The sequence below is a fragment of the Chiloscyllium plagiosum genome, unplaced genomic scaffold (genome assembly GCF_037043375.1).
Source record: "Chiloscyllium plagiosum isolate Xiang-an unplaced genomic scaffold, Cpla_swu_hap1 HiC_scaffold_21, whole genome shotgun sequence".
Taxonomy (NCBI): domain Eukaryota; kingdom Metazoa; phylum Chordata; class Chondrichthyes; order Orectolobiformes; family Hemiscylliidae; genus Chiloscyllium; species Chiloscyllium plagiosum.
This window is the reverse complement of record NW_028270159.1, coordinates 4,063,602-4,089,941: the sequence shown is the minus strand read 5'-3', so window position 1 is coordinate 4,089,941 and position 26,340 is coordinate 4,063,602. Positions and strand designations below refer to the sequence as shown.

At 50.7% G+C, this 26,340-nt stretch overlaps 1 protein-coding gene across 2 annotated transcripts in view; it reads right to left on the bottom strand.

The window, feature by feature from the left end:
• The window catches only part of col5a1 (procollagen, type V, alpha 1), a 653,133-nt gene that overhangs the window by 113,675 nt on the left and 513,118 nt on the right, over positions 1 to 26,340 (bottom strand). For both annotated transcript variants that reach the window (XM_087998144.1, XM_087998143.1), the window contains exons 41-44: positions 3,773 to 3,826; positions 2,526 to 2,633; positions 1,855 to 1,962; positions 865 to 918 (exon numbers count right to left, since the gene is read on the bottom strand). In XM_087998144.1, the coding sequence (XP_087854270.1) occupies positions 865 to 918; positions 1,855 to 1,962; positions 2,526 to 2,633; positions 3,773 to 3,826 (324 nt within the window). The remainder of the gene's footprint in view (positions 1 to 864; positions 919 to 1,854; positions 1,963 to 2,525; positions 2,634 to 3,772; positions 3,827 to 26,340) is intronic.

Here is a 26,340-nt window from a genome sequence, read left to right as displayed (position 1 = left end):
AGGTTTATACAACAATTATGATGGTTTCCCAGTCACCACGGCTGTGATGGGACTTGAAACCTGGGACTCTGGGATGCTAGTCCAGGGACATCACCACTACCTCACCACTCCCACCCAGAAAGGTACAAGTGCATCTTTAATCTCCTCAAAAGGAGGAGGATTCCAATCCAGTCAGGAGCACATTTGCTGAAGAGTTGGAGCCAAGTGTTGCTGCTTCCTGTTGAAGAGATGGACATAGATCCAGGGACAATGCCTAGGGATCTCCCCATCCTATTGCAGATCACCCAGTCTCATCTGCCCAATTTCTTTTAACTCCAAAAAAACAGTCAGGGCACAGTCCCTTGGGGTTACATGGAGTTAAATTATAAGCAGGCCATCATTTGAACATCTCATTCTGACCTGATATCTGCCCAATAATAGCTCTGGTTCTCCATCTTCTCATTTCCCTCCTGAGCCGAGGCCAGCTATTGTGCTGTGCTGGGTGTTTCTCAGTCAGCTTTTCTCGAGCCCATATGGTGAGACCTGTTCGTTCCTGTACTGATCACTAACAAAAAGAGCTCTGGGGAGCACTTAATCTGAAAGCATTGTTACTTAGTGTCCCCAGAAATATGTGTCACTCATGCAAGGCAATACTGACATAAGCAAACCCAGACAGCTGGTGAGGGATGGGGTGGGGGGAGACGAGGGCCATTTTCATCACACACATGGCCCATGGGGTTCTGAGGAAGGGTCACTCCGACTTCTCTCCACAGATGCTGCCAGGCCTGCTGAACATTTCTATTGCAACAGTTTCTAATCTTGTTTGTGATTTACAGCATCCACAGTTCTTTCAGTTTATACCGAGCCCATGATGTCAGTTCTTACCTGTTCGCCTTTGTCACCTTTGCTGCCTTTCTGACCTGCCTCACCAGCTTCACCCTGAAAGGAGAAATTACATCAAGAGTCATTGGTTTTCGAATAAACCCTAACCCTATCGCTCTTACACCTGTCCTATCTTTAACCAGCCTCCCTAGAAATGCACTCAAAGTTAGATTTCCAAAGAAGAGTCACTGAACTCCAAACTTTAACCCTGTTTTGCTCTCCTTTGATACTGCCAAACCTGCTGAGTTTCCACAGCAATTTCTGCTTTTATTCCACTGTCTTTCTGCTCTCTGGATAAAGCTTCCCCTGGATTCCCTACCAGATTATTCATGACTGTCATACATAGAAACTAGGAGGAGCAGTAGGCCATTCGGCCCTTCGAGGCTGCTCCACCATGCAATTTGATCATAGCTGATCATCCAATTCACGCCCCTGTTCCCGTTTTCTCCCCATAACCTTTGATCCCTTTAGTCCTAAGAACTTGATCTAATGCCTTCTTGAAAACACTTAATGTTTTAGTGTCAACCAATTTCTGTGGCAGAGAATTCCACGGGCTCCCCATTCTCTGGGTGAAGATATTGCTCCTCATTTCTGTCCCAAATGGCCCACCCTGTACCTTTAGACTGTGACCCGCTGGTTCTGAACTCCCTGGCCATTGGGAACTTCCTTCCTGCCTAACACTGACGGCCTTGAGTTTTAACCTTCCTCATGAGTCACTCTCTATATTGACCGATCAAAGTCTTTCATGATATGAGAAACCACATCCCTCAGCCTTTTCCTTTCTAGAAGGGAGAGCTCCAGCCTACTGAGTTTATTGCTTTTGCTTCACCTCTCAAATTGGTCCTGTCTTTGTCAATTTGTTTCCACCCTGCCCAATGCTCCTACAGCCTTCCAGTTAGCACAGGGGAGTGTTGGCATACTGCATGACCTCCTTAGCATGTGCTGCTATACTAAGTGAAGCATCTGATGACAAGCCAGTGGTTGGGTTCTCACCTTATCTCCATCTTCCCCTGGTGGTCCTGATGGGCCAGCTGGACCTGGGAGACCAACAGGACCCTGGACCCCATCACGACCTGCTGGTCCCTGAGGTCCTTTCTCACCCTGCAAGCAGAAGGAGGAGAGAGAAGCAGTGAGGAGTCAATGTACACCCCAACCCGATATCTGAACTGAGAGACAGACAGCCCGCTATCACCTGAAGGAGTCTCAAACCCCTTTGTCCAGGTTGTTGATGTTCATCAATGGTATCAAAAGCTTGAAAGATGGATCCAAAGATGGCCAATCTGCTCCTTGGGATCAACCTTTTCTATTGATGTTGCTGGCACAATGACTGCATCGAGCCCACCCAAACCGGGAGGCAGCTCCCCTCAGTGGGCCTTGCTTCGAATGTTCGTTGTAATTGCGCAGGATCTCAGTCCTAAGGTGAGATTCTGGGAACTGCTGTGACATAGCTACAGAGAAGACCAAGGGTGAACATCAAAGAGGGAGCAGGCGAGACACAGAGTGTGGAATATTGTGAAAGCACAGTGCACGTAGATTCAAGTACATTCATAGAACATACAAATGAAGGTACATGGAGAGGGGAATTGACATTGAATGGATAGCACAGTAGCTGGTACATGGACAATATACAGACGAGAGGTACAATCAGGAGAAGCTGTACTTACAGGGGCACCCTTTTCACCGGAAGGGCCTGGGGGCCCTTGAGGGCCAGGTCGCCCAGGGAGTCCAATGGGTCCTGCCGGCCCAGCCTGCCCACGATCACCTGGAGAGCCCTTCAGAAACAACACAGCTCAAGGTTAAAACGAGAAATGTCACCTTCAATCCGGGACATTCTAGATATGTAACTCTGAAAGGACAGGCTTGAGAGGACAGAGTGTTCCTGGGGTTGAGGTTGGGCCAGAGCCTGTAGGGAGATTGCAGAAATGGGTACAGAAACTTTGGCCACACACCCCCTGCCAATGTGTCCTGAGCAGCAGAATCCAAACGTTCGGCTTGGATCTCGCAGGTTTTTACATATTCCAAATTCCCCAGTCCTTTCTGTGTCTGGGAGGTGTCTGCTCTTGCTTGAGGCTGGTGGGCCTTGTTAGACCCTGAGTCAGTTGGAGCTGTGTGACAGGTCACTGTTTCCCTCACCACCCTGAAAACAAAGTTGCTTCCCCATGCCCAAATCTCCTCCTCCACCTCCAGCGAATGAACTGCTTGCTGTGAGCAGTAAGTGAAGGACAGGGAGGAGGGGGAGTGTTGGATGGACGTTAAGGTTTCCACCCGGGACCCTGTGTGCAAAGACCTCAACTTTGCACCAGCCTACTTTGGCTGTTTGGTCTGCCTCTGTCCAGAAACCGAGGGAAATGCTGACATAGCATGGTACCTTCTGAAAGATAACAGGCTTTACACTTCATGTTATCCTCTAAAACTCTTTGTTAAAACCCTTCTCACTGGTAAATCGACAACTGCAGTTCCGGATCAGTCTTTGTCCATTAGCAGTAACCATTGGAAAGTGAGACAGTACATGTGATTGACTGACTGAAGAGATTCAGAACGAGGGGATATACAGGAATTATTCTCTTTCAGATTGAGCGGTCTAAGGCTTCATGAAAAGAGTGAGGAATCACAAGCGACCATCCCTCACTGAAAGCATCCCCTTTTACAACAGTTCTGGACTTTACCAATGTGGATTGGTGCAGCCCTCAAACCTCCAGGATTAACATGCAATCTCCAGGAATTAAAATGTTGTATTTACTTCCCATGTTGGGTTAACATTCCCATTTATTATTAAATTATTAAAGTATTGGAGATGCTGGCAATGAACGTCTGGAGGCTGAAGGAACAGGATGGGGTCACATAAAGGAGAGATCCAGTTAGAGTTGACAACACTAATTGTGGAGTGGCTGCTCCTAGGATTCTCACTTACCAGGGGGCCTGGGGGCCCAGGAGGTCCCTCACTGCCTTTCAAACCAATCTGACCCTGTGCAGAGAGAGAGAGAAAAACAAAAATCACTGCTGAATCTGCCAAATGTAAATTTATCAAAAAACAGCAGCAAAATTCGACCATTTAGCCGTTCCAGCCTGTTCCAGCATTCAGTGTGATCATAGCTGATCTTCGACCTTGACTCCATATTCCCCACAGATCCCTGGAGATCAAACAAATCTTTGAATTGCTGGAATTTCCTTCATCAAAAGGCATTGGATATAGAATCTTTAAATATTTTTAAGAGACAGGTTGATAGATTCTTGATGGTCAGGGGTTTGAAAGATTCCTGGAGATATACAGCAATGTCGAGTTGAAGTTAAAATTAGAAATGATCAAATCGAAAGGTGGAGTGAGCTTGAAGGGCCTTGTTTGTACATTGGCAAATCTGTCCTTTTGTCCTGTTCTAACTGACTCAGAGCAAGCTGCCATGCTGTGGTTTTGGTGTGGGCTTTGGCGGCTTGGATCCAGTGGGACTTGTTCACGTTTGCATAGCTACACAACACAGGGTTCAGCTCACTTTGATCTCTCTGAGCTTCACTGATCAGGGGACGATGCCCCAGGTTTTTTACTCGTGCAACATTTGACCAATTCCAAATTGCACTGAACTACATTCCGCGGCTAATGTCAGCCAACACACCATACACCTCCATAATACCCCTATCAACTTGGGTGGCAACTTTGAGGGATCAAACAGAAATACTCTCGGGAGCTTGACACACAGAAACTGAGCTTCCTGATGCAACCCAAAGGAATACCCCCACTCCAAGGAAATCCATCCCCACAACCAGATCCCAGAATCTCTCTCACCACAGCCAGATCCCAGTAATGGCTCACCTCTAACTAGATTCCAGTAATGTCTTACTCCCCAATCAGATCCAGTAATCTCTAAATCTGCAACCAGATTGCAGTAATCTCACCCTCCCACACTCAGATCCCAGTAATCTGTCATACCACAGCCAGATCTTAAAGGGCGGCAAATGTTATTCTCTTGTTCAAGAAAGGGAATAGGGACAACCCTGGGAATTACAGACTAGTTAGTCTTATGTCAGTGGTGGGCAAATTATTGGAGAGGATTCTGAGAGACAGGGTTTGGAAAGCCATAGCTGGATTAGAGCCAGTCAGCATGACCCTGTGAGGGGCAGGTCATGCCTCACAAGCCTATTGAATTCTTTGACAATGCGACAAAACACATTGATGAAAGTAGAGCAGTTGATGTGATGTACATGGATTTTAGCAAGGCGATTGAGAAGGTTCCGCATTGTAGGCCCATTCAGAAAGTAAGGAGGCATAGGATACGGGGACATTTGGCTGGTCTGGATACATACTTGGCTGACCCATAGAAGACAGAGGGTGGTGGTAAATGGAAAGTATTCAGCCTGGAGCTCGGTGACCAGTGGTGATCCACAGGGATCGGTTCTGGGACCTCTGCTCTTTGTGATTTTTATAAATGACTTGGATGAGGCAGTGGAAGGGTGCATTAGTAAGTTTGCTGATGACATGAAGGTTGGTGGAGTTGTGGATAGTGTGGAGGCTGTTGTAGATTGTAACGGGACATTGACAGGATACAGAGCTGGGCTGAGAAGTGGTAGGTGGAGATCAACCTGGAAAAGTGTGAAGTGATTCATTTTGGAAGGTCAAATTTGAATGCAGATTATAGAGTTGAAGGCAGGATTCTTGACAGTGGGGAGGAACAGAGGGATCTTGGAGTTCACTCCCATAGATCCCTCAAAGTTGCCACCCAAGTTGATAGGGGTATTATGGAGGTGTATGGTGTGTTGGCTGTCATTAGCAGGGAGATTGAGTTCAAGAGCCGTGAGGTTATGCTGCAGCTCTATAAAGCCCTGGTTAGACCACACTTGGAATATTGTGTTCAGTTCTGGTTGCCTCATTATGGAAAGGATGTGGAAGCTTTAGAGAGGGCACAGAGAAGATTTACCAGGATGCTGCCTGGACTGAAGTGCATGTCTTATGAAGTAAGGTTGAGAGAGCTAAGGCTTTTCTCATTGGAGTGAAGACGGATGAGAGGTGACTTGATAGAGGTGTACAAGTTGATGAGAGGCATAAGATAGAGTGGATAGCCAGAGACTTTTTCCCAGGGCAGGAATGGCTATCACAAGGGGGTGATTGGAGGAGGGTTATGGGGCGATGTCAGAGGTTGGTTCTTTACACAGAGAGTGGTGGGTGTGTGGAATGCACTGCCAGTGGTGGGAGTAGAGTCAGAGACATGAGGGACATTTAAGAGACTCTTGGATAGGCACATGGATGATATTTAAATGACGGGTATGTAGGTTGGTTTGATTTTAGAGTAGGATAAAAGGTTGGCACATCGAAGGGCCTGGACTGTTCTATATTCTATGTAATTACTCATACTACAGCCAATTCATCTCACACTCCCACAGCCAGATCCCAATAATCTCACACTCCCACAGCCAGGTCCCAGTAATCTCACACTCCCACAACCTGATCCCAATAATCTCACAGTCCCACAGCAAGATCCCAATAATCTCACACTCCCACACCTGATCCCAATAATCTCACACTCCCATAGCTAGATCACAGTAATCTCACACTCCCACAACCTGATCCCAATAATATCACACTCCCACAGCCAGATCCTAGTAATCTCACACTCCCACAACCTGATCCCAGTAATCTCTCACTCCCACAGCCAGATCCCAGTAATCTCACACTCCCACAGCAAGATCCCAATAATCTTACAGTCCCACACCTGATCCCAATAATCTTACAGTCCCACAGCCAGATCCCAATAATCTTACAGTCCCACAACCTGATCCCAATAATCTCACGCTCCCACAGCCAGATCCCAATAATCTCTCACTCCCACAACCTGTTCCCAATAATCTCACACTCCCACAGCCAGATCCCAAAATCTCACACTCCCACAACCAGATCCCAGTAATCTCACACTCCCACAACCTGATCCCAATAATCTCACGCTCCCACAGCCAGATCCCAATAATCTCTCACTCCCACAACCTGTTCCCAATAATCTCACACTCCCAAAACCAGATCCCAGTAATCTCACAGTCGCACAGCCAGATCCCAATAATCTCACACTCCCACAACCTGATCCCAATAATCTCTCACTCCCACAGCCAGATCCCAATAATCTCACAGTCCCACACCTGATCCCAATAATCTCTCACTCCCACAACCTGATCCCAATAATCTCTCACTCCCACAGCCAGATCCCAATAATCTCACACTCCCACACCAGATCCCAATAATCTCACAGTCCCACACCTTATCCCAATAATCTCACACTCCCACAACCTGATCCCAGTAATCTCTCAATCCCACAACCTGATCCCAATAATCTCACATTCCCATAACCTGATCCCAGTAATCTCACATTCCCACAACCTGATCCCAGTAATCTCTCACTCCCACAGCCAGATCCCAGTAATCTCACACTCCCACAGCCAGATCCCAGTAATCTCACACCCCCACAACCTGATCCCAGTAATCTCTCACTCCCACAGCCAGATCCCAGTAATCTCTCACTCCCACAACCTGGTAATCTTAAACTCCTAAAACCCAATCCCAGTAATCTGTAAATCCATAGCCAGGTGCCAGTAATCCTTTTGAGGGATAATGATCCTGCATCGATTGACTGTATCTTATTGGGGTAAAAACAATGACTGCAGATGCTGGAAACCAGATTCTGGATCAGTGGTGCTGGAAAAGCACAGCAGTTCAGGCAGCATCCAAGGAGCAGCGAAATCGACGTTTCGGGCAAAAGCCCTTCATCAGGAATAAAGGCAGTGAGCCTGAAGCGTGGAGAGATAAGCTAGAGGAGGGTGGGGGTGGGGAGAGAGTAGCATAGAGTACAATGGGTGAGTGGGGGAGGGGATGAAGGTGATAGGTCAGGGAGGAGAGGGTGGAGTGGATAGGTGGAAAAAGAGATAGGCAGATAGGACAAGTCCGGACAAGTCATGGGGACAGTGCTGAGCTGGAAGTTTAGAACTAGGGTGAGGTGGGGGAAGGGGAAATGAGGAAACTGCTGGAGTCCACATTGATGCCCTGGGGTTGATGTGTTCCGAGGTGGAAGATGAGGCGTTCTTCCTCCAGGCGTCTGGTGGTGAGGGAGTGGCGGTGAAGGAGGCCCAGGACCTCCATGTCCTCGGCAGAGTGGGAGGGGGAGTTGAAATGTTCGGCCACGGGGCGGTGTGGTTGATGGGTGTGGGTGTCCCGGAGATGTTCCCTAAAGCACTCTGCTAGGAGGCGTCCAGTCTCCCCAATGTAGAGGAGACCGCATCGGGAGCAACGGATACAATAAATGATATTAGTGGATGTGCAGGTAAAACTTTGATGGATGTGGAAGGCTCCTTTAGGGCCTTGGATAGAGATGAGGGAGGAGGTGTGGGTGCAGGTTTTACAGTTCCTGTGGTAGCAGGGGAAAGTGCCAGGATGGGAGGGTGGGTTGTAGGGGGGGCATGGACCTGACCAGGTAGTCACGGAGGGAACGATCTTTGCGGAAGGTGGAAAGGGGTGGGGAGGGGAATATATCCCTGATGGTGGGGTCTGTTTGGAGGTGGCGGAAATGTCGGCGGATGATTTGGTTTATGCGAAGGTTGGTAGGGTAGAAGGTGAGCACCAGGGGCGTTCTGTCCTTGTTACGGTTAGAGGGGTGGGCTCTGAGGGCGGAGGTGCGGGATGTGGACGAGATGCGTTGGAGGGCATCTTTAACCACGTGGGAAGGGAAATTGCGGTCTCTAAAGAAGGAGGCCATCTGGTGTGTTCTACGGTGGAACCGCTCCTCCTGGGAGCAGATATGGCGGAGGCGGAGGAATTGGGAATACGGGATGGCATTTTTGCAAGAGGTAGGGTGGGAAGAGGTGTAATCCAGGTAGCTGTGGGAGTCGGTGGGTTTGTAAAAAATGTCAGTGTCAAGTCGGCTTATTGTAAGGGGAAGGAGTTTAGATTAGATTAGATTCCCCGACAGTATGGCCCTTTGCCCAACCAGTCCACACCGCTCCTCCAACGAGTAACCCACCCAGACCCATTCCCCCACCCGATACTTACCCCTGACTAATGCACTTAACACTGTGGGCAATTTAGCACCGCCAATTCACCTGGTCTGCACATCTCCCACACAGACACAGGGAGAACGTGCAAACCCCACACAGACAGTCGCCCGAGGCTGGAATTGAACCCGGGTCCCTGGCGCTGTGAGGCAGCAGTGCTAACCACTGAGCCACTGTGCCTAAAGAGTGTGCACAGCATCTCCCACTCATTCTCATTCAGTCTGACTCCTTCACTTGGAAACACACAGGCTCTGACACACATTCATCCAGCTGAAACACATTCCACTATTAACCCATGTTATTTTTAAGCACGTCCATTGATTTGCTTGTTGAGCAATTGAAATGTTAATATCTCCCTGTTGGAAAGATGTCTTTGGAATTGAACCCCCATGATATCTCTGTCCAGGGGGTGTTTGATGGGGACAGTGTAGAGGTAGCTTTACTGTGTAACTAACCTCATGTGGTTCTTGCCCTGGGAGTCCTTTCTCTGTACTGGAAGCAGGCCATTCGGCCCATCCAATCCACACTGACCCTTCGAAGAGCATCCCACCCAAGCCCACTCCTCGACCCAGCCCTGATACCCTGTATTTCCCATGGGCAACCCACATCCTGAACACTATGGGCAGTTTAGCATGGCCGACCCATCTAACATGGACTTTAGTAAAGCGTTTGATAAGGTTCCTCATGGTAGACTAATAGAGAAAGTGAAGTCACACAGTGTGCAGGGTGTTCTAGCTAGGTGGATAAAGAACTGGTTGAGCAACAGGAGACAGAGAGTAGTAGTTGAAGGGAGTTGAAAGCAGAATGAAGGACCCGATACCCAGCATGAGCAAAACTAATGTAGTGTACAAAATCCCATGCAAGGACTGCACAAAACACTATATAGGACAAACAGGAAGACAGCTAACTTAGTGTCTCTCGCCCGTAGGTGTTCAAAGTTTGGGTGAAGATTTGTAGCTCGGGTGCTCATTGTTGTGGTTCTGTTCGCCGAGCTGGAAATTTTTGTTGCAAACGTTTCGTCCCCTGTCTAGGTGACATCCTCAGTGCTTGGGAGCCTCCTGTGAAGCGCTTCTGTGGTGTTTCCTCCGGTGTTTATAGTGGCCTGTCCCTGCCGCTTCCGGTTGTCAGTTTCAGCTGTCCGCTGTAGTGGTTGGTATATTGGGTCCAGGTCGATGTGTTTGTTGATGGAGTTTGCGGATGAGTGCCATGCTTCTAGGAATTCCCTGGCTGTTCTTTGTTTGGCTTGCCCTATGATAGTAGTGTTGTCCCAGTCGAATTCATGTTGCTTGTCGTCTGCGTGTGTGGCTACTAAGGATAGCTGGTCGTGTCGTTTCGTGGCTAGTTGATGTTCATGGATGCGGATCGTTAGCTGTTTGTCCTATATAGTGTTTTGTGCAGTCCTTGCATGGGATTTTGTACATTACATTAGTTTTGTTCATGCTGGGTATCGGGTCCTTCGTTCTGGTGAGTTGTTGTCTGAGAGTGGCTGTTGGTTTGTGTACTGTTATGAATCCTAGTGGTCGCAGTAGTCTGGCTGTCAGTTCGGAAAGGCTCTTGATGTATGGTAGTGTGGCTAGTCCTTTGGGTTGCGGCATGTCCTCATCTGCAAACTCCATCAACAAACACATCGACCTGGACCCAATATACCGGCCACTACAGCGGACAGCTGAAACTGACAACTGGAAGCGGCAGGGACAGGCCACTATAAATGCCGGAGGAAACACCACAGAAGCGCTTCACAGGAGGCTCCCAAGCACTGAGGATGTCATCTAGACAGGGGACGAAACGTTTGCAACAAAAATTTCCAGCTCGACGAACAGAACCACAACAAGGGAGTTTCTTGAAATGGAGAAAGGTGACCAGTGGTGTTCCACAGGGGTCAGTGTTGGGGCCACTGTTGTTTGTAATATACATAAATGATCTAGAAGAGGGTACTGTTGATATGATCCGCAAGTTTGCAGATGACACAAAGATTGGTGGAGTAGCAGAAAGCATAAGGGACTGTCAGAGAATACAGAAGGATATAGATAGACTGGAGAGTTGGGTGAAAAAGTGGCAGATGGCTTTCAATCCAGACAAATGTGAGGTGATGCATTTAGGCAAGACTAATTCGAGAGCGAATTATACAATTAATGGAAGAGCCTTGAGAAAAGTTGATGAGCAGAGAGATCTGGGAGTGCAGGGCCAATTGTACCCTGCACAGGTGGATAGAGTGGTCAAGAAGGCATATGGTATGCTTGCCTTCATTGGACGGGGTATTCAGTATAAGAGCTGGCAAGTCATGTTAAAATTGTACAAGACATGGGTTTGGCAGCATTTAGAATACTGTGTACAGTTCTGGTCGCCACATTACCAAAAGGATGTGGATGCTTTGGAGAAGGTGCAGAGAAGGTTTACGAGGATGTTGCCTGGTATGGAAGGTGCTGGCTATGAAGAGACGTTGAGTAGGTTAGGTTTATTTTCACTAGAAAAAAGGAGATTGAGGGGGGACCTGATTGAGGTTTACAAAATCATGAAGGGTATAGACAGGGTGGATAGAGACAAGCTTTTTCCCAGGGTGAAGGATTCAATAACCAGAGGTCATGCTTTCAAGGTGAGAGATGAAAAGTTTAAGGGGGATACACACGGCAAGTACTTCACACAGAGGGTGGTGGGCGTTTGGAACGCATTGCCACCAGAGGTGGTAGAGGCAGGCACGGTAGATTGATTTAAGATGCGTCTGGACAGATGCATGAGTAGGTTGGGAGCAGAGGGATACAGATGCTTAGGAATTGACCGACAGGTTCAGACAGTGGATTTGGATCGGCTCAGGTTTGGAGGGCCGAAGGGCCTGTTCCTGGGCTGTAAATTTTATTTGTTCCTTTTCTTTCTTCTCTAACCTGAAACATCATGAACACTATGGGCAGTTTAGCATGGCCGACCCACCCAACCTGCACATCCTGAACCACTACGGGCAGTTTAGCCTGGCCGACCCACCCAACCTGCACATCCTGAACCACTACGGGCAGTTTAGCCTGGCCGACCCACCCAACCTGCACATCCTGAACACTAAGGGCAGTTTAGCATGGCTAACCACCCAACCTGCAAATCCTGAACAGTAAGGGCAGTTCAACATGGCCAACTCACCTAACCTGCACATCCTGAACCACTACGGGCAGTTTAACATGGCCGACACACCCAACCTGCACATCCTGAACTCTACAGGTAGTTTAGCATGGCCAACCCACCCAACCGGCACATCCTGAACACTATGGGCAGTTTAGCACGGCCAACCCACCCAACCTGCACATCCTGAACACTATGGGCAGTTTAGCATGGCCAACCCACCTAACCTGCACATCCTGAACACTACGGGCAGTTTAGCATGGCCAACCAACCTAACCTGCACATCCTGAACCACTACGGGCAGTTTAGCATGGCCAACCAACCTAACCTGCACATCCTGAACCACTACGGGCAGTTTAGCATGGCCAACCCACCTAACCTGCACATCCTGAACACTACGGGCAGTTTAGCATAGCCAACCCACCTAACGTGCACATCCCAAACACTATGGGCCGTTTAGCATGGCCAACCCCCCTTACCTGCACAACCTTTACACTACGGCCAGTTTAGCATAGCCAACCCACCTAACGTGCACATCCCAAACACTATGGGCCGTTTAGCATGGCCAACCCACCTAACCGGCACATCCAGAAAACTATGGGCAGTTTAGCATGGCAAACGCAACTAACCTGCACATCCTGAACACTACAGGCAGTTTAACATGGCTGACCCACCTAACCTGCACATCCTGAACCACTACGGGCAGTTTAGCATGGCCAACCCACCCAACCTGCACATCCTGAACCACTACGGGCAGTTTAGCATGGCCAACCCACCCAACCTGCACATCCTGAACCACTACGGGCAGTTTAACATGGCCGACCCACCCAAACTGCACATCCAGAACCACTACGGGCAGTTTAGCATGGCCAATTCACCGAACCTGCACATCCTGAACACTACAGGCAGTTTAGCATGGCCAACCCACCTAACCTGCACATCCTGAACACTACGGGCAGTTTAGCATGGCCAACCCACCTTACCTGCACAGCCTGAACACTATGGGCAGTTTAGCATGGCCAACCCACCCAACTTGCACATCCAGAACCACTACGGGCAGTTTAGCATGGCCGACACACCTAACCTGCACATTCTGAACCAATATGGGCAGTTTAGCATGGCCAACCCACCTAACCTGCACATCCTGAACCACTACGGGCAGTTTAACATGGCCAACCCACCTAACCTGCACATCCTGAACACTACAGGCAGTTTAACATGGCCAACCCACCTAACCTGCACATCCTGAACCACTACGGGCAGTTTAGCATGGCCAACCCACCCAACTGGCTCATCCTGAACACTATGGGCAGTTTAGCATGGCCAACTCACCTAACCTGCACATCCTGAACACTACAGGCAGTTTAACATGGCCAACCCACCTAACCTGCACATCCTGAACACTACGGGCAGTTTAATTTGGCCGACCAACCTAACCTGCACATCCTGAACACTACGGGCAGTTTAGCATGGGCAACCCACCCAACCTGCACATCCTGAACACTACGGGCAGCTCAGCATGGCCAACCCTCTCAACCTGCACATACTGTACAATACGGGCAGTTTAGCATGGCCAACCCACCCAATCAGCACATCCTAAACCACTATGGGCAGTTTAGCATGGCCGACCCACCCAACTGGCAAATCCTGAACACTATGGGCAGTTTAGCATGGCCAACCCACCTAACCAGCACATACTGAACACTACGGGCAGTTTAGCATGGCCAACCCACCTAACCTGCACATCCTGAACACTACGGGCAGTTGAGTATGGCCGACCCACCTAACCTGCACATCCTGAACCAATATGGGCAGTTTAGCATGGCCAATTCACCTAACCTGCACATCCTGAACTCGACAGGCAGTTTAGCATGGCCAACCCACCTAACCTGCACATCCTGAACACTATGGGCAGTTTAGCATGGCCGACCCACCTTACCTGCACATCCTAAACACTATGGGCAGTTTAGCATGGCCAACCCACCTAACCTGCACATCCTGAACACTACGGGCAGTTGAGCATGGACAACCCACCCAACCTGCACATCCTGAACCAATATGGGCAGTTTAGCATGGCCAATTCACCGAACCTGCACATCCTGAACACTACAGGCAGTTTAGCATGGCCGACCCACCTTACCTGCACATCCTGAACCACTATGGGCAGTTTAGCATGGCCAACCCACCCAACCTGCACATCCTGAACCACTACAGGCAGTTTAACATGGCCAACTCACCTAACCTGCACATCCTGAACACTACGGGTAGTTTAACATGGCCAACCCACCTAACCTGCACATCCTGAACACTACGGGCAGTTTAACATGGCCAACCCACCTAACCTGCACATCCTGAACCACTACGGGCAGTTTAACATGGCCAACCCACCCAACCTGCACATCCTGAACACTACAGGCAGTTTAGCATGGCCGACCCACCCAACCTGCATATCCTGAACTCTACAGGCAGTTTAACATGGCCAACTCACCTAACCTGCACATCCTGAACCACTACAGGCAGTTTAACATGGCCAACTCACCCAACCTGCACATCCTGAACCACTACGGGCAGTTTAACATGGCCAACTCACCTAACCTGCACATCCTGAACACTACGGGCAGTTTAGCATGGCCAACCCACCTAACCTGCACATCCTGAACCACTACGGGCAGTTTAACATGGCCAACTCACCTAACCTGCACATCCTGAACACTACGGGCAGTTTAACATGGCCAACTCACCTAACCTGCACATCCTGAACCACTACGGGCAGTTTAACATGGCCAACCCACCGAACCTGCACATCCTGAACCACTACGGGCAGTTTAACATGGCCAACTCACCTAACCTGCACATCCTGAACCACTACGGGCAGTTTAGCATGGCCAACTCACCTAACCTGCACATCCTGAACACTACGGGCAGTTTAGCATGGCCAACCCACCCAACCTGCACATCCTGAACCAATATGGGCAGTTTAACATGGCCAACTCACCCAACCTGCACATCCTGAACACTACAGGCAGTTTAACATGGCCAACTCACCCAACCTGCACATCCTGAACCACTACGGGCAGTTTAGCATGGCCAACTCACCTAACCTGCACATCCTGAACACTACGGGCAGTTTAACATGGCCAACTCACCCAACCTGCTCATCCTGAACACTACAGGCAGTTTAACATGGCCAACTCACCTAACCTGCACATCCTGAACACTACGGGCAGTTTAACATGGCCAACTCACCCAACCTGCACATCCTGAACACTACGGGCAGTTTAACATGGCCAACTCACCCAACCTGCACATCCTGAACACTACGGGCAGTTTAACATGGCCAACTCACCTAACCTGCACATCCTGAACACTACGGGCAGTTTAACATGGCCAACCCACCTAACCTGCACATCCTGAACACTACGGGCAGTTTAACATGGCCAACCCACCTAACCTGCACATCCTGAACACTACGGGCAGTTTAACATGGCCGACCCACCTAACCTGCACATCCTGAACACTACGGGCAGTTTAACATGGCCAACTCACCTAACCTGCACATCCTGAACCACTACGGGCAGTTTAACATGGCCAACTCACCCAACCTGCACATCCTGAACACTACGGGCAGTTTAACATGGCCAACTCACCTAACCTGCACATCCTGAACCACTACGGGCAGTTTAACATGGCCAACTCACCTAACCTGCACATCCTGAACCACTACGGGCAGTTTAGCATGGCCAACTCACCCAACCTGCACATCCTGAACACTACGGGCAGTTTAACATGGCCAACCCACCTAACCTGCACATCCTGAACACTACGGGCAGTTTAACATGGCCAACTCACCTAACCTGCACATCCTGAACCACTACGGGCAGTTTAACATGGCCAACTCACCCAACCTGCACATCCTGAACACTACGGGCAGTTTAACATGGCCAACTCACCTAACCTGCACATCCTGAACCACTACGGGCAGTTTAGCATGGCCAACTCACCCAACCTGCACATCCTGAACACTACGGGCAGTTTAACATGGCCAACCCACCTAACCTGCACATCCTGAACACTACGGGCAGTTTAACATGGCCAACCCACCTAACCTGCACATCCTGAACACTACGGGCAGTTTAGCATGGCCAACCCACCTAACCTGCACATCCTGAACACTACGGGCAGTTTAACATGGCCAACTCACCTAACCTGCACATCCTGAACCACTACGGGCAGTTTAACATGGCCAACCCACCTAACCTGCACATCCTGAACCACTACGGGCAGTTTAACATGGCCAACTCACCTAACCTGCACATCCTGAACCACTACGGGCAGTTTAACATGGCCAACCCACCTAACCTGCACATCCTGAACACTACAGGCAGTTTAGCATGGCCAACTCACCTAACCTGCACATCCTGAACCACTACGGGCAGTTTAACATGGCCAACTCACCTAACCTGCACATCCTGAACACTACAGGCAGTTTAACATGGCCAACTCACCCAACCTGCACATCCTGAACACTACGGGCAGTTTAGCATGGCCAACCCACCCAACCTGCACATCCTGAACCACTACGGGCAGTTTAACATGGCCAACTCACCTAACCTGCACATCCTGAACCACTACGGGCAGTTTAACATGGCCAACTCACCCAACCTGCACATCCTGAACACTACAGGCAGTTTAGCATGGCCAACTCACCCAACCTGCACATCCTGAACACTACAGGCAGTTTAGCATGGCCAACCCACCCAACCTGCACATCCTGAACCACTACGGGCAGTTTAGCATGGCCAACCCACCCAACCTGCACATCCTGAACACTACGGGCAGTTTAGCATGGCCAACTCACCTAACCTGCACATCCTGAACACTACGGGCAGTTTAACATGGCCAACTCACCTAACCTGCACATCCTGAACACTACGGGCAGTTTAACATGGCCAACTCACCTAACCTGCACATCCTGAACCAATATGGGCAGTTTAACATGGCCAACTCACCTAACCTGCACATCCTGAACCACTACGGGCAGTTTAACATGGCCAACTCACCTAACCTGCACATCCTGAACCACTACAGGCAGTTTAACATGGCCAACTCACCTAACCTGCACATCCTGAACACTATGGGCAGTTTAACATGGCCAACTCACCTAACCTGCACATCCTGAACACTACGGGCAGTTTAGCATGGCCAACCCACCCAACTGGCTCATCCTGAACACTATGGGCAGTTTAGCATGGCCAACCCACCGAACCTGCACATCCTGAACACTACGGGCAGTTTAATTTGGCCGACCAACCTAACCTGCACATCCTGAACACTACAGGCAGTTTAGCATGGCCAACCCACCCAACCTGCACATCCTGAACACTACGGGCAGTTTAGCATGGCCAACCCACCCAACCTGCACATCCTGAACCACTACGGGCAGTTTAGCATGGCCAATTCAGTTAACCTGCACATCCTGAACACTATGGGCAGTTTAACATGGCCAACCCACCCAACCTGCACATCCTGAACACTACGGGCAGTTTAGCATGGCCAACCCACCCAACCTGCACATCCTGAACCACTACGGGCAGTTTAGCATGGCCAATTCAGTTAACCTGCACATCCTGAACACTACGGGTAGTTTAACATGGCCGATCCACCTAACCTGCACATCCTGAACCAGTACGGGCAGTTTAGCCTGGCCGACACACCCAACCTGCACATCCTGAACCACTACGGGCAGTTTAGCATGGCCAACCCACCTAACCTGCACATCCTGAACCACTACGGGCAGTTTAGCATGGCCAATTCAGTTAACCTGCACATCCTGAACACTACGGGTAGTTTAACATGGCCGACCCACCTAACCTGCACATCCTGAACCACTACGGGCAGTTTAGCATGGCCAACCCACCTAACCTGCACATCCTGTACACTACGGGCAGTTTAGCGTGGCCGCCCCACCTAACCTGCACATCCTGAACACTACGGGCAGTTTAGCATGGCCAACCCACCTAACCTGCACATCCTGAACCACTACGGGCAGTTTAGCATGGCCAACCCACCTAACCTGCACATCCTGAACCACTACGGGCAGTTTAGCATGGCCGACCCACCTAACCTGCACATCCTGAACCAGTACGGGCAGTTTAGCATGGCCAACCCACCTAACCTGCACATCCTGAACCACTACGGGCAGTTTAGCATGGCCAATTCAGTTAACCTGCACATCCTGAACACTATGGGTAGTTTAACATGGCCGACCCACCTAACCTGCACATCCTGAACCACTACGGGCAGTTTAGCATGGCCAATTCAGTTAACCTGCACATCCTGAACACTATGGGTAGTTTAACATGGCCGACCCACCTAACCTGCACATCCTGAACCACTACGGGCAGTTTAGCATGGCCAACCCACCTAACCTGCACATCCTGAACCACTACGGGCAGTTTAGCATGGCCAATTCAGTTAACCTGCACATCCTGAACCACTACGGGCAGTTTAGCATGGCCAACCCACTCAACCTGCACATCCTGAACTCTACAGGCTGTTTAGCATGGCCAACCCACCCAACCTGCACATCCTGAACACTAGGGGCAGCTCAGCATGGCCAACCCACCCAACCTGCACATCCAGAAATCTATGGGCAGTTTAGCATGGCCAACCCACGCAACTGGCACATCCTGAACTCTACAGGTAGTTTAGCTCGGCCAACCCACCCAACCTGCACATCCTGAACACTACGGGCAATTTAGCATGGCCAACCCATTCAACCTGCACATCCTGTACACTACGGGCAATTTAGCATGGCCAACCCATTCAACCTGCACATCCTGTACACTACGAGCAGTTTAGCATGGCCAACACACCCAACCTGCACATCCTGAAAACTATGGGCAGTTTAGCATGGCCGCCCCACCTTACCTGCACATCCTGAACCACTACGGGCAGTTGAGCATGGCCAAACCACCTTACCTGCACATCTTGTACACTACGGGCAGTATAGCATCGCCAACCCTCTCAACCTGCACATACTGTACAATACGGGCAGTTTAGCATGGCCAACCCACCCAATCAGCACATCCTAAACCACTATGGGCAGTTTAGCATAGCCGACCCACCCAACTGGCAAATCCTGAACACTACGGGCAGTTTAACATGGCCGACCCACCTAACCTGCACATCCTGAAACACTACAGGCAGTTTAACATGTCCAACCCACCTAACCTGCACATCCTGAACTCTACAGGCTGTTTAGCATGGCCGACCCACCTCACCTGCACATCCTGAACCAGTACGGGCAGTTTAGCATGGCCAACCCACCTAACCTGCACATCCTGAACCAGTACGGGCTGTTTAGCATGGCCGACCCACCTAACCTGCACATCCTGAACCAGTACGGGCTGTTTAGCATGGCCGACCCACCTAACCTGCACATCCTGAACCAGTACGGGCAGTTTAACATGGCCAACCCACCCAACCTGCACATCCTGAACTCTACAGGCAGTTTAGCATGGCCAATTCAGTTAACCGGCACATCCTGAACACTATGGGCAGTTTAGCCTGGCCAACGCACCCAACCTGCACATCCTGAACTCTACAGGCTGTTTAGCATGGCCGGCCCACCTAACCTGCACATCCTGAACCAGTACGGGCAGTTTAGCATGGCCAACCCACCCAACCTGCACATCCTGAACACTACGGGCAGTTTAACATGGCCAACCCACCCAACCTGCACATCCTGAACACTACGGGCAGCTCAGCATGGCCAACCCACCCAACCTGCACATCCAGAAATCTATGGGCAGTTTAGCATGGCCAACCCACGCAACTGGCACATCCTGAACTCTACAGGTAGTTTAGCACGGCCAACCCACCCAACCTGCACATCCTGAACACTATGGGCAGTTTAGCATGGCCAACCACCCAACCTGCACATCCTGAACACTATGGGCAGTTTAACATGGCCAACCCACCCAACCTGCACATCCTGAACACTATGGGCAGTTTAGCATAGCCAACCCACCCAACCTGCACATCCTGAACACTATGGGCAGTTTAGCATGGCCTACCCACCCAACCTGCACATCCTAAACACTATGGGCAGTTTAGCATGGCCGACCCACCCAACCTGCACAACCTGAACACTACGGGCAATTTAGCATGGCCAACCCATTCAACCTGCACATCCTGTACACTACGGGCAGTTTAGCATGGTCAACCCACTCAACCTGCACATCCTGTACACTACGGGCAGTTTAACATGGCCAACCCACCTAACCTGCACATCCTGAACCACTACGGGCAGTTTAACATGGCCAACCCACCCAACCTGCACATCCTGAACCACTACGGGCAGTTTAGCATGGCCGCCCCACCTAACCTGCACATCCTGAACACTACGGGCAGTTTAGCATGGCCAACCCACCTTACCTGCACATCTTGTACACTACGGGCAGTATAGCATGGCCAACCCTCTCAACCTGCACATACTGTACAATATGGGCAGTTTAGCATGGCCAACCCACCCAATCAGCACATCCTAAACCACTATGGGCAGTTTAGCATAGCCGACCCACCCAACTGGCAAATCCTGAACACTATGGGCAGTTTAGCATGGCCAACCCACCTAACCTGCACATCCTGAACACTACGGGCAGTTGAGCATGGCCAACCCACCCAACCTGCATATCCTGAACCAATATGGGCAGTTTAGCATGGCCAATTCACCGAACCTGCACATCCTGAACACGACAGGCAGTTTAGCATGGCCGACCCACCTTACCTGCACATCCTGAATACTATGGGCAATTTAACATGGCCAACACACCTAACCTGCACATCCTGAACCACTACGGGCAGTTTAGCATGGCCAACTCACCTAACCTGCACATCCTGAACACTACGGGCAGTTTAGCATGGCCAACCCACCCAACCTGCACATCCTAAACCACTACGGGCAGTTTAGCATGGCCGACCCACCCAACTGGCTCATCCTGAACACTACGGGCAGTCTAGCATGGCCAACTCACCTAACCTGCACAGGCTGAACACTACAGGCAGTTTAACATGGCCAACTCACCCAACCTGCACATCCTGAACACTATGGGCAGTTTAGCATGGCCAACACACCTAACCTGCACATCCTGAACCACTACGGGCAGTTTAGCATGGCCAACTCACCCAACCTGCACATCCTGAACACTACGGGCAGTTTAGCATGGCCAACACACCCAACCTGCACATCCTAAACCACTACGGGCAGTTTAGCATGGCCGACCCACCCAACTGGCTCATCCTGAACACTATGGGCAGTCTAGCATGGCCAACTCACCTAACCTGCACAGCCTGAACACTACAGGCAGTTTAACATGGCCAACCAACCCAACCTGCACATCCTGAACACTACAGGCAGTTTAGCATGGCCAATTCAGTTAACCTACACATCCTGAACACTACGGGCAGTTTAATTTGGCCGACCAACCTAACCTGCACATCCTGAACCACTACGGGCAGTTTAGCATGGCCAACCCACCCAACCTGCACATCCTGAACTCTACAGGCTGTTTAGCATGGCCGACCCACCTAACCTGCACATCCTGAACCAGTACGGGCAGTTTAGCATGGCCAACCCACCTAACCTGCACATCCTGAACCAGTACGGGCAGTTTAGCATGGCCAACCCACCCAACCTGCACATCCAGAAAACTATGGGCAGTTTAGCATGGCCAACCCACGCAACTGGCACATCCTGAACTCTACAGGTAGTTTAGCATGGCCAACCCACCCAACCTGCACATCCAGAAAACTATGGGCAGTTTAGCATGGCCAACCCACGCAACTGGCACATCCTGAACTCTACAGGTAGTTTAGCATGGCCAACCCACCCAACCTGCACATCCAGAAAACTATGGGCAGTTTAGCATGGCCAACCCACGCAACTGGCACATCCTGAACTCTACAGGCAGTTTAGCATGGCCAACCCACCCAACCTGCACATCCTGAACACTATGGGCAGTTTAGCATGGCCAACCACCCAACCTGCACATCCTGAACACTATGGGCAGTTTAACATGGCCAACCCACCCAACCTGCACATCCTGAACACTATGGGCAGTTTAGCATAGCCAACCCACCCAACCTGCACATCCTGAACACTATGGGCAGTTTAGCATGGCCTACCCACCCAACCTGCACATCCTAAACACTATGGGCAGTTTAGCATGGCCGACCCACCCAACCTGCACAACCTGAACACTACGGGCAATTTAGCATGGCCAACCCATTCAACCTGCACATCCTGTACACTACGGGCAGTTTAGCATGGTCAACCCACTCAACCTGCACATCCTGTACACTACGGGCAGTTTAACATGGCCAACCCACCTAACCTGCACATCCTGAACCACTACGGGCAGTTTAACATGGCCAACCCACCCAACCTGCACATCCTGAACCACTACGGGCAGTTTAGCATGGCCGCCCCACCTAACCTGCACATCCTGAACACTACGGGCAGTTTAGCATGGCCAACCCACCTTACCTGCACATCTTGTACACTACGGGCAGTATAGCATGGCCAACCCTCTCAACCTGCACATACTGTACAATATGGGCAGTTTAGCATGGCCAACCCACCCAATCAGCACATCCTAAACCACTATGGGCAGTTTAGCATAGCCGACCCACCCAACTGGCAAATCCTGAACACTATGGGCAGTTTAGCATGGCCAACCCACCTAACCTGCACATCCTGAACACTACGGGCAGTTGAGCATGGCCAACCCACCCAACCTGCATATCCTGAACCAATATGGGCAGTTTAGCATGGCCAATTCACCGAACCTGCACATCCTGAACACGACAGGCAGTTTAGCATGGCCGACCCACCTTACCTGCACATCCTGAATACTATGGGCAATTTAACATGGCCAACACACCTAACCTGCACATCCTGAACCACTACGGGCAGTTTAGCATGGCCAACTCACCTAACCTGCACATCCTGAACACTACGGGCAGTTTAGCATGGCCAACCCACCCAACCTGCACATCCTAAACCACTACGGGCAGTTTAGCATGGCCGACCCACCCAACTGGCTCATCCTGAACACTACGGGCAGTCTAGCATGGCCAACTCACCTAACCTGCACAGGCTGAACACTACAGGCAGTTTAACATGGCCAACTCACCCAACCTGCACATCCTGAACACTATGGGCAGTTTAGCATGGCCAACACACCTAACCTGCACATCCTGAACCACTACGGGCAGTTTAGCATGGCCAACTCACCCAACCTGCACATCCTGAACACTACGGGCAGTTTAGCATGGCCAACACACCCAACCTGCACATCCTAAACCACTACGGGCAGTTTAGCATGGCCGACCCACCCAACTGGCTCATCCTGAACACTATGGGCAGTCTAGCATGGCCAACTCACCTAACCTGCACAGCCTGAACACTACAGGCAGTTTAACATGGCCAACCAACCCAACCTGCACATCCTGAACACTACAGGCAGTTTAGCATGGCCAATTCAGTTAACCTACACATCCTGAACACTACGGGCAGTTTAATTTGGCCGACCAACCTAACCTGCACATCCTGAACCACTACGGGCAGTTTAGCATGGCCAACCCACCCAACCTGCACATCCTGAACTCTACAGGCTGTTTAGCATGGCCGACCCACCTAACCTGCACATCCTGAACCAGTACGGGCAGTTTAGCATGGCCAACCCACCTAACCTGCACATCCTGAACCAGTACGGGCAGTTTAGCATGGCCAACCCACCCAACCTGCACATCCAGAAAACTATGGGCAGTTTAGCATGGCCAACCCACGCAACTGGCACATCCTGAACTCTACAGGTAGTTTAGCATGGCCAACCCACCCAACCTGCACATCCAGAAAACTATGGGCAGTTTAGCATGGCCAACCCACGCAACTGGCACATCCTGAACTCTACAGGTAGTTTAGCATGGCCAACCCACCCAACCTGCACATCCAGAAAACTATGGGCAGTTTAGCATGGCCAACCCACGCAACTGGCACATCCTGAACTCTACAGGCAGTTTAGCATGGCCAACCCACCCAACCTGCACATCCAGAAAACTATGGGCAGTTTAGCATGGCCAACCCACGCAACTGGCACATCCTGAACTCTACAGGCAGTTTAGCACGGCCAACCCACCCAACCTGCACATCCTGAACACTACGGGCAGTTGAGCATGGCCAACCCACCTAACCTGCACATCCTGAACACTACGGGCAGTTGAGCATGGACAACCCACCCAACCTGCACATCCTGAACCAATATGGGCAGTTTAGCATGGCCAATTCACCGAACCTGCACATCCTGAACACTACAGGCAGTTTAGCATGGCCGACCCACCTTACCTGCACATCCTGAATACTATGGGCAATTTAACATGGCCAACCCACCCAACCTGCACATCCTGAACTCTACAGGCAGTTTAGCATGGCCAATTCAGTTAACCTGCACATCCTGAACCCTATGGGCAGTTTAGCCTGGCTGACCCACCCAATCTGCACATCCAGAAAACTATGGGCCGTTTAGCATGGCCAACCCACTCAACCTGCATATCCTGTACACTACGGGCAGTTTAGCATGGCCAACCCACTCAACCTGCATATCCTGTACACTACGGGCAGTTTAGCATGGCCAACCCACCTAACCTGCACATCCTGAACACTACAGGCAGTTTAGGATGGGCAACCCACCCACCTGCACATCCTGTACACTACGAGCAGATTAGCATGGCCAACACACCCAAGCTGCACATCCTGAAAACTACGGGCAGTTGAGCATGGCCAACCCACCCAACCTGCACATCCTGTTAACTACGGGCAGTTTAGCCTAGCTGACCCACCCAACGTGCACATCCTGAACTCTACATGCAGTGTAGCATGGCCAACCCACCCAACCTGCACATCCTGAACTCTACATGCAGTGTAGCATGGCCAACCCACCCAACCTGCACATCCTGAACTCTACATGCAGTGTAGCATGGCCAACCCACCCAACCTGCACATCCTGAACTCTACATGCAGTGTAGCATGGCCAACCCACCCAACCTGCACATCCTGAACTCTACAGGCTGTTTAGCATGGCTGACCCACCTAACCTGCACATCCTGAACCAGTACGGGCAGTTTAGCATGGCCAACCCACCCAACCTGCACATCCAGAAAACTATGGGCAGTTTAGCATGGCCAACCCACGCAACTGGCACATCCTGAACCACTACGGGCAGTTTAGCATGGCCGACCCACCCAACCTACACATCCTGAACCACTACGGGCAGTTTAGCATGGCCAACCCACACAACCTGCACATCCTGAACCACTATGGGCAGTTTCGCATGGCCAACCCACCCAACTGGCACATCCTGAACACTAAGGGCAGTTTAGCATGGCCAACCCACCTAACCTGCACATCCTGAACACTACAGGCAGTTTAACATGGCCGACCCACCTAACTTGCACATCCTGAACACTATGGGCAGTTTAATTTGGCCGACCAACCTAAACTGCACATCCTGAACACTACAGGCAGTTTAGCATGGCCGACCCACCTAAACTGCACATCCTGAACCACTACGGGCAGTTTAGCCTGGCCAACCCACCTAACCTGCACATCCTGAACACTACGGGCAGTTTAGCATGGCCGACCCACCTAACCTGCACATCCTGAACACTACGGGCAGTTTAGCATGGCCAACCCACCTAACCTGCTCATCCTGAACACTACGGGCAGTTTAGCATGGCCAACCCACCTAACCTGCACATCCTGAACACTACGGGCAGTTTAGCATGGCCGACACACCTAACCTGCACATCCTGAACACTACGGGCAGTTTAGCATGGCCAACCCACCTAACCTGCACATCCTGAACACTACGGGCAGTTTAGCATGGCCAACCCACCTAACCTGCACATCCTGAACACTACGGGCAGTTTAGCATGGCCAACCCACCTAACCTGCTCATCCTGAACACTACGGGCAGTTTAGCATGGCCAACCCACCTAACCTGCACATCCTGAACACTACGGGCAGTTTAGCATGGCCGACACACCTAACCTGCACATCCTGAACACTACGGGCAGTTTAGCATGGCCAACCCACCTACCCTGCACATCCTGAACACTACGGGCAGTTTAACATGGCCGACCCACCTAACCTGCACATCCTGAACCACTACGGGCAGTTTAGCCTGGCCAACCCACCTAACCTGCACATCCTGAACTCTACGGGCAGTTTAACATGGCTGACCCACCTAACCTGCACATCCTGAACCACTACAGGCAGTTTAACATGGCCAA